Source organism: Lates calcarifer, linkage group LG5 (genome assembly GCF_001640805.2).
Source record: "Lates calcarifer isolate ASB-BC8 linkage group LG5, TLL_Latcal_v3, whole genome shotgun sequence".
NCBI classification, from domain to species: domain Eukaryota; kingdom Metazoa; phylum Chordata; class Actinopteri; family Centropomidae; genus Lates; species Lates calcarifer.
In genome coordinates, this window is record NC_066837.1 from 19,706,087 (window position 1) to 19,715,972 (window position 9,886).

The following is a 9,886-nucleotide window of genomic DNA, read 5'->3' on the forward strand; positions in this document are numbered from 1 at the left end:
CACACACACACACACACACTCACACATTAAGTTTTAACATGTATCCTTAGGCACATGTTGCTCTTGTAATCTCTCCAAGGACTCCTGAGCTACACAGCAGGCTGGATGAGAAAACACATCTATGTCTTTCTTTTTCTTTTAGGCCATACTCTACTTTTTCAACTTGTTTCAATTTTTTGAAAAATTGTTTAGGCACATTTACACATCTTTAGCTTCTAGACTCCCCAAAATTGGAGATCCATGCTCACTGTGGAGACATTTATGAGCTTCATTCCTTGCTGACATGTTCAAGCTTTAGATGTCCAAAAGTGCATCTTCCAGTGTGACCATCTCTGGTCTCTTTACTGGCGAGGGAACATGTCCTTCATTATCCTGGAAGTCTAAGGATTTCCTATAAAGCAAGTTAGATTACAACTTCTAAAAGGGCCAATTTCCCAGCAGCCAATATTGCATTCCTCCTCTTGGGCAGACTAATTTCTGCCTCATTATATTCAGTTTTATGCATATAATGAATGTGATTTGTCTGTTCTGTGTGTGTTTTCCCCTTTGAGTCACTGATTACCATCAGCCCTCACAGACCCTGGCTGCAAAGCATTTTAGACAATATGAAGTCTACCAACAAATGGTGTCATACACACTAAAATAGTGCATAGTATTAGCATAAGGCATTGAATTTGGATACAAGGTGCTACATTTACAGGTGATAAATTCTGTTACCGATTGGCACTGAAGGACACTGTTGTCCTTCATTGGTTTTCAAGTGTTGTTTTCTCTTTGTCTAACTTTATGCCTGTTTCACCCCCTCACTCTGCCAGTCACTGTTTTTCTGCTTCTCTCTCCTCTCCCTCTGTCATCACATTAGAGTGCCTCTAAAAAAATCACCTTACCTCTTACCCACACATGAATTATTTTTGCTTCTGTTTACATCATATTCAGCTTCACTTTGTTTGAAAATGATTCATTAAGAAGACTACTACGAATTTTTTGAATGAATCAGTGCAGTCATGTATTTAAATTTAGTGATGCATTCATGCTCCCTTTCCTTCTCATCTCTGGTTACACAAATCTGTTTCCTCTCTCATTTTATCACCTTTCCTCCCTGTCACTCCCCCCTCTTCATCACTGTCCCTGCCAGTATGTGCCCCCCCCCATCTCTTCGTCATTGTTTACCACCTCAGTTTCTCCTCTCATCTACCTCTGCCTCTCTCCCTTTCTCTACATCCCAGTCTCCATTCCCATCGCTCGACTGCACTCATGCATGCTGACATATCATCCTTATTGCACCAGCAGTGCTCATCCACACTGTAAAAGACAGCATGCACTAAGAGGAAGAAAGGAGGAGAAAAGAAAAGAGAGAGAGAAGAAGGGGGAAAAAAAGTAAGAGATGTATACATCTGCAGAAAGGGAGAGAGAAATATAAACGGAAGCTGTATTAGCCAGGCTGTTTACGGAAAATACTTGGGTCTTATCAGCCGGAATCAGAAAGTGAGTCTACAACAGAGAAGAGAATGACACCCTGTAGAGTCACATTATTACTTAAACTAATTTCAATTGCCAGCTGCTGAAAAAGCTGCTCCTGCCTGCTGGGGAATTAATTTACTAAATAATGAATTTTGAGAAGTGACTGCTCATTTCAGGGAAAAGTGAACTTGCCGATGATTGCTGAACTCTTCAACTCTCCAACTGATTAAAATGAACTTAAGTTATGAGGAAATACGGTTTACTGAGTACTAGAGAATTCAAACCTCACTTCAGTCAGAGACACCTATAGCTTACTGTGTATCTTTATGTGTTCAGAATTTTTTTTTCACTATGTTATAATCTTCCAGCAACATGCCTGTAGTTAAGTTAAAGATAAATCCCTTAAATGAAGCCTTGACTTCTAACCTCACTCTAAATGCACTTGTACAGATTTTCCCTTGCATCTTAATGGCAGGTACTGTAGTGGGAGCTCTGTTCATGGATGCTCATGTCAGACAGTGTGTGTAAGTGTGTGCCTATGTACTTGCTCATAAATAGACTGGACGATGATGGATCGATTAATGGATAAATAGATATATGCAATAAAGTAAATGTATATAGTCATATTTGAATTATGCACTAGAAAGGTCCATTAAATTAACAACATTAGAACTAATAGAGACACTAAGAAGGACAAAAGAAACTTACACTCACTTTTTGCACAATCAACTGTCTGTCTTAACAACATGTGACACAGTAATTGCAATCAGCACTCCATTTGGCATTGAAATAGATTGAAGACATGGGCATAGAGCAGCTCCTAGTGGTTGTGTAAGCTATTACAATGTGTGTTTTTGTGGCTTTTTGAGTGATGATGGAGCATTAAGCATTAGTAACAGTGTGAATAATTGAATAATTCTTGAGTCAAGCTTTAAGGTAGGTTTTCTGGTCACATATCTGATGAAAAGGACCATATTACTGAAGTGTGTTTCATGTGAAGAGGCTACTCTGATTGGCAGGCACATGCTGTAGGGAGTGTTGGCAAACCAGTCTGTTGTGCTTTCAGATCTTCGACACCGAGCTGAAGGAGCAGGAGAGGGAGGTGTGTTTCATCGACATCGCCTACGATGAGATCCCCGAGCGCTACTATAAAGAGTCTGAGGTGAGCTTGAGTGGGTGTGTGTGTGTACATGCTTGTGTATACTGAGAGGTGTAAATAACTACATTGTTGAATCTGTTAATGCAGTAGCAAAACAACGTGATTGAGGTAAACGGTATGATTTCAGTTGTGTTGTGATCTTATTTTCTCTGTGTTTAAACAGTTTTAGATCCAGTAATGAAGTTCCTCTATCCCCGTGGGAATCCTCAGAAGGAAAATAATAATACACTTGATATTGTTATTATTATCTGTTGAATTTGTTCCTCTAATACAAACTTAGGGGACTTGAGAAATCTCACTCCCACTTGTCTGGCAGCTGCACTTGCTGCTTTATATGCCTCTCCCATCTCACCCAGCATTCATCTGCAGCCTGAAAGCCCTTTCATACTTCAGAGTCTATGAAGTGAGAGAGCTGGTAATTGTCTTCATAGCTGTTTGATAACAGATTGCCCCAGCTCTAATGAGCCTGGATAGAGATTCTCCAAGGACCAGAGGGGTTAATGCAAATGGTATTTAATCTTGGCATTCAGTCATGCATCTAATTTTAGGCTCTCCCCTAAGTCTATCTCCACTGGGGTGCAGAAACAACGATGCCTGAAGGTTTGGGTTAATTACGTTAATATTAAATGTCGGTGTGTTCCCGAATCACAGGACTTGCGATATTTCAAGTCAGAGAAGACGTCACGGGGGATACTACAGGAGGGCTGGAGGGACACACAGGATCCCATCATGTGCTCATACAAACTGGTCACCGTCAAGTTTGAGGTGTGGGGTCTGCAGACACGCGTGGAGCAGTTCGTACACAAGGTGAGAGGTCACCCACGAGATGAACACTTGAACTCTTGTTTAAAATCTCAAAGACTGGAGGGATAAATAACTTAGACTTAAGATGATTTCTGAAGATTTCTGATTGTCTTTGTGTTATAGGTGGTTCGTGATGTGCTGCTGCTGGGACACAGACAGGCATTTGCCTGGGTGGATGAGTGGATTGGTAAGTCTGTCAGCAGTTTTCTACAGTCCTGCTAATTCACAGCCATTGGCACATTTGTCTTTCAGTCATCAACTATTGACTCACACAAAGTTGAGTTAAAGTTAAAGTAAAGTTAAAGTTAAGTTAAGTTTGTGACAGTAACAGTTTATTCTTTACAATGTCAACACTGTCATAGCTACTTTAGTTATATAAATCACTGTTGTGTGATTACTGTTTATTTACCAATTAGTGTGCATGAAAATTCACTCCACCCCCATCTAACCCCTGTCACTGCCAGTCCTGCTCATTCTCCTGTAGCATGGATTCTCCTCTTGGTGTCAACACTAACCCACAATAACAAACACTGCACTCTAGTTTTCAGGAATGGTCAGTGTTTGTTTCAAATGAAACTTGCACGATAGAAATAACTCTTAAACCATAACCTTCCACGTTTCATGACAAAGAGATTCTGTTTCACCAGTATTGGTGTAAGTGGGTTTGGTAAACAAAATTATGTTTACCAAACCTGTGCGTATGCTACAAACCTTGGCAGCCAATTACATGAAGGAATAATTGGACATTTACATCAGCAAAGAATGATGCACTTACTAAAACATGAAAGCTGCCTCTGTCTTCCTGAGAGTCTGGTTGCACAAGAGGCAGCCCTGTTTGCATCCAGAAGTGGCTGCAACACATTTACTCACTCAACTGCTTTTTCCATAGCTGTAGGGCATACAGATAACAAGCCTATTATCTTTGTCATGAAACATATTCCTCTCCTCTCTATAACTGCTAACTCTTATACCACAAGTCCCCACAACCTGGATGTTTTTTGAAGTATTTCCTAAATCTACTCACACGTCAAATGATTTTGCCTGTGGAATAAGGAATAAGTGAACCCTTGCAGGTTTTGCTTTCCAACCTCTTTTTTTGGGTGTGGATTGTTCACACTTTTTCTTAATCTTGAGAGGTCCTTGACCTCATCCTCTCCCTTTCCTCCTTCCTGCTGTGGTGGGGATTTGTCTGGCTGTCTCCTGTAAACTCTCTGGGTCATGGGACGCTAGTACTCTAACCTTTGAAGCTTTAACTTCAAAAAAGCTCTAATCATCCATTAAAAACTCTATAATCACCCAACGGAATGCACCTTTGCCACCTAATCCCCTCCTCCCCCACCTGTCTCTCAACTGGAGTGCCATTGTAGAGGAGTTACATTTCGACCCTCGTTCCACCCCTCCCCCCCTTCTTCCAGATATGACTTTGGATGACGTGCGGGATTACGAGAGACAAATGCATGAGAAAACCAACATTAAAGTTTGCCATGAGCAGCAAGAACATTCCACAACAAACCCATCTTCACTGGATGACATAGAGATCCATGACAAAGCAAGCGTATGTGTCTTTTTCATTGTTCCTTTACTCCATTTCCCCTTCTCTGTGTCATATTTGAACCACTGGTGACTTCTGAAGCTGTTACAGTTGCATATAACTGTCCACATACATCCACTCATTCTGTTCCACATTGAGTCAAGCTATGCATACATGTAATATGTTAATAATATGATAATTCAGAGTGCTGTATTTGCTTGAAATGAGTAGTGTGCTGAACCCTGAAGGATTTGAAGGTCATCTAGTAAACACAAGGCTACACAAATGATCAGCAGAAATATCTTGGTTATTGAAATAACACAATGTGAGCTGACAAATCATATTACTTGTTCTTGGTTTTTGAATCTGTGTTATTTTCAGTATTGTACTGACCATGATGTGTATTTCTCTGACTATACCTGTGGCTGCAGTAATGACAGATTATGGAAATCTACAGTTCCAGGCTTTTTTTTTCCTTCTTAAATTCAAAGGATAAAAGAAAATCTCCACTTTCCTAATTCTTCCTCTCACTGGTCTTGATTGATATCTTTCCAACCCAGACATGACAATGGATGAGGTGAGAGAATTTGAGCGCACCATCCAGGAGGCCACCAACCAGAAGATTGGGATGTTTCCCCCGTCCATCTCCATCAGCGAGACGCCCCTGTCCTCCTGTGCTCTCACCGGCCCTGCCAGCGCCCCCTCCACCCCCATGTGCACTGATGCGCCTGAGTCCCTCTCTGTCCCCAAGGACCGACCCCGCAAAAAGTCTGCTCCAGAAACCCTGACCCTCCCCGACCCTGTGCCAAGCGGCGTCCCCCAGGGCTCTACCCTGAGCCCACTACCCATTTCAAACCACCTCCAGTCATCCACACCGCCCTCCTCCAACTCTGATCTTGCTGAGATGGACAAGCAGTAGAGGGACCTTTGGATGTCACACCCCTTGCTTAACTTATGCCCTCAACGCCATTGTCTTAGTAGCCCAGTGAGACTAGCCTAACCTCCAAACACCAGTGCCCAGACATTCAAGTTCTCTAGCCATATCCAATGATTTTCCATAATCCTGGACACACAGCAATCGCTCTAGAAGTCTTCATCAGTGTCACTGATACCATCTAGGCAGCTGTACGCTCAGCCACCCTGACGTGGCAGACTTCCTCTTGCTGTGAGTCAAGCCAGCGATATGTCTTATCTATTATAACAACACCCTTGATGTCTAATCAAAACAAAGAATTATTATATATAATTATTTTAGTTGAGCAGTACATCCTTACGTTATATGAGTAAATCATTCTCATTGTTTCTTTAGTTATGTTTTCTTCAATCAGATGAGCTGATTGCTTTCAAGCTATTTAACAATGAAGTAGTTGCCTTAGCACCAAAGAGCCAGTGGTGTTTATTAGTTTTGACAATGTGTGCAAATGAATGACAAATATCATCCCTTTCCAGTCTGTAGAATGACTGTATGCATTAAATTAGAAATGAAATCAGTGGCTCAAAGTGGAGTAGCACAGTAGACCCAATATTTTAGACTAACACACATACCAGAAAAACAGCCAAGTGCCCTCATGAAACTATCACCTAGCAACTGTGTCCTGAGCCATCCAAACTGGCCTGTGGATCAGATTGCGTCCATCCTTTTCCATCCCAAACTCCAATTATACAACAAATGCAAGAACAGTACAATCATCGAGAGTTTGCACCTCAGGTCTCCCCAACTCTACCTGGCTCACACTCCAAAGGCAGGGATATTACTGTACCTTTCTGTCCCTGCTTATTGCCAAACAGCCACATTTTATACCTCCACAGATATTACAATACAGCAACTACTGTATGTACTATACCAATATACTTAACCCTTAGAATGTTTACACATGAGAAACCTTGGAGCATTTGCATATTAGCCGCAACATTTTAGGTTAACCTGTTGTTATATCTGCACTTGCGGTTTTAGCATGAAAGTTTGATGATTCTAAATGATTCTAAAATTGAATTTGTTGAAGTTTATTATTGCATATATCTTACTCAAGTTGACTGAGAGGTCAGTACCAAAAGAAGAAGGAAAAAAAAAAAAAACCTTAGTCAAATATTGCCTGAAATTAATGCTGGACATCTCATGTGACATAAACGTGATCCAATTTTATCAAATCAGCAAATCATTATAATGTCATATGTAGGAACAAGGCCATTTTGGGGAATTTTTAAGCAGTGACTGATCTTTGTGCACAGTGGAGGTAATGAAAAACCCAAAGCTTGATTTGAGAAGAAGGGCACGTGCATCAAGCTGACTTGAGTATGTGCTTTGTTGGCTATGAAACGTTTGCAGAGATGCTGATACTTTTGCCTTGCTAGTGCTGGTTGGTAATACCAAGCCAGTGCTTTGGTGAGAGCATAAAATGATTTTGGAACAGGAACATCCTTTGCAGTGACCCATTGTTTGTGCTGGGCTTGCACTGCTAATTTCCATGTAAAACCCTGAAGGAGAAACATATACATGAAGACAGAAAGTTATTCTTTGATGGAAAACCCTCTTTTTCCATACAATGATATTATTCAAAGAAAGGGTTTTTATATGCTGCATGGAATGATTATAACATATATACATATTATGTGAGGTATATATATGTATATACTGTAAATGGCTGGATTGGTACAGTACTTTTGGTGATGCAGCTGTTTGAAAAAAAGTGAATGCTAACTTTGGAAGCTCTGTAGTAATTTTGTATAATAGAAAAAGCTGATTTTGAGTGAAATGTAAGCATGCCCAGAGAATATACTGTAGGCCTACAAACTCTTTTCAACTCAGTGCCTCTGCATGCAACAATTGTATTGTCACCTACATATGTGTAAACCAAAATCTCTTATATTTCAGCTATAGACACACAGAATTTCATTGCATTTCTCTGCCTGTTTTCTATCGCAAATGTTGCATTTAACCTATAATTAAAAGTGGGCCACAGCCCCACTCACAGCAGCTGAACTACAACATTATCAGATCAATCATATCAAACTACATCATCAGACTTTCAAGTAACAGGGCTAACTTGCTATTATTTTTTAGGAAATTAGTACATTTTTGTTCCCCTACTCATACCAATTACTTCTAACTTTACAGCGCAAATGCATTTTGCACTTTCCAGTCTTTGATACCTTATTTGACAATGAAGGAATGTGTTACATTACAGTCTTGTTCGGTTTGTTGGACCAAAGTCCTATAATACAGCATAGTGACTTCGAAGAGAGCAGGTTGAAGAGAGAGAGTCCTCAGTGGTCTTGCCATAAAATATTGTTAATATTATGTACAGTTTCTCACTTGCTTTTGTTAAAAAACAAAACAAACTGTAGCTATTTATCTGTAACTGTAGCTTTTGTCTTTGCCTTTTGAGGATAAAAATGTTATATAATACCAGTTACCGGCCCTCTGTATTGATCTATTATGTATAGATTATACATACATAGAACTCTGGTATTGACCATCTCTCTTGTCAGGAACACAGAGATCCAGGGATAGATCCAGATCTACCACGGGCTATTAAAAATAATGCAAATTATCCAATTGTGTAACATTAAACTCTGCTCTGTTTAAAAGAGTAACATATTAGGTATTGTAAATACTGTTGTTAATGACTAATAGAGTAGGTTTCTTACATTGAATCTGTTACGAGTTGCATTGCTGGTGTGACATGAATGTGGTCAAAGATTTTAAATGGACAGAGAAGGATATTATTTAGTGTTTGTGTGATAATGACGTCTTCACAGACATGAATTAAAAGTTTGTTTTAATCTAGGAGTAATATGTGTCTGTATCTATGAAGTCATTGTCATCTATTGAGGATACTCAATTCAGTTAAGTTTACTCTTCTCAATTGAGTATCAAGACTCCTCATTGTGGTGGTGTACTTTGGATTCTTCAGTTGCTTTTGGTGACCCTGCAGGGCAAAATTATTTGTACACATAGCAAAACAAAATGAAGCTTTTCTTTTTAGTGGGGTGGCTGCTTAGACGTTTACTTGCCATATTAATTAAAAGGTGATTGGCTTTTCCGTTGTTTCTTTTTCTTTTCTTTTTTTTTTGTTGGTAGTAGTAAACCTGCTGTACTTTGATTTTGTGGTTGCTGTATTGTTTGAAGGAAAAATCTGAATTAGTTTATCATTATTTCTTTTGATAAAAGGACCAAGCTCTTCACTCCTCCTCCCCTCTTCCTAATGCAGTTTGCATTCGGCCAGGCTGTTGTGCTGTCTCTTGATAACTGGGACCTGTCTCGTCATCCAGGATCAATGAGTAAGCTGGAGAACTGCACTGAGTGAAACCAGGAGCAGCGCAGTGTACTTCTGCCTGTGTCAAAGAGCTCAGGTGTGGTTCTAGCTTATCCAGCTTTCTTCATTAATCCTGCTTTGTGAGACAGACCCCAGAAGTGCCATTCTTGATCGGCTGCTGGAAGTCGCTCTTAGTTCTTCCACTTTAACTATTATTGTATTTGTTATATTTTTACTGCCCTTTGAGGTTCATTTGGTTCTTTGTTGTAATTATTGTTTTACTTTTCTGAAATAGACAAATAAACTTTACTAGCTATTGCACTTGTGTTATTATTCATTCTATTCACTGTACATAATTGGTTACTGTATAGGCCCTGATGAAGCCTGACCTTTTCCCTCTTTGCCACCAGCTGATGGTGATCCTCACTCAGCACTGAGTGGGAAAATCTACACTTAACACCAATTCTATTGAAAAATCACAGGCCACTTGCTACTCTATTTCTGTACCTATTTTTTGTTTTCAGATGCATTTTTCTTATTTCTGTGAGTAACTGAAGTGTAAAGTCATGCATACAGTATTATTTTACAGTCAGTGGTAGTACCAGCACTAAGATAATTACAAGTAAAACACCTGAATTCAAAATTTTACTTAAGAGGCAGTTCAAAAGAAGTGTT

The 9,886-nt window shown here is 39.8% G+C and overlaps 1 protein-coding gene across 1 annotated transcript in view; it reads left to right on the forward strand.

Moving 5' to 3' along the window:
• Nucleotides 1-9,532, forward strand: part of LOC108875773 (phosphatidylinositol transfer protein cytoplasmic 1) — a 70,647-nt gene extending 61,115 nt beyond the window's left edge. The window contains exons 6-9 of the mRNA XM_018664903.2: nucleotides 2,528-2,623; nucleotides 3,272-3,427; nucleotides 3,548-3,611; nucleotides 5,516-9,532. Coding sequence (XP_018520419.1) covers nucleotides 2,528-2,623; nucleotides 3,272-3,427; nucleotides 3,548-3,611; nucleotides 5,516-5,874 — 675 coding nt within the window. The 3' untranslated portion in view covers nucleotides 5,875-9,532. The remainder of the gene's footprint in view (nucleotides 1-2,527; nucleotides 2,624-3,271; nucleotides 3,428-3,547; nucleotides 3,612-5,515) is intronic.
• The last annotated feature ends 354 nt before the right edge of the window (nucleotides 9,533-9,886 follow it).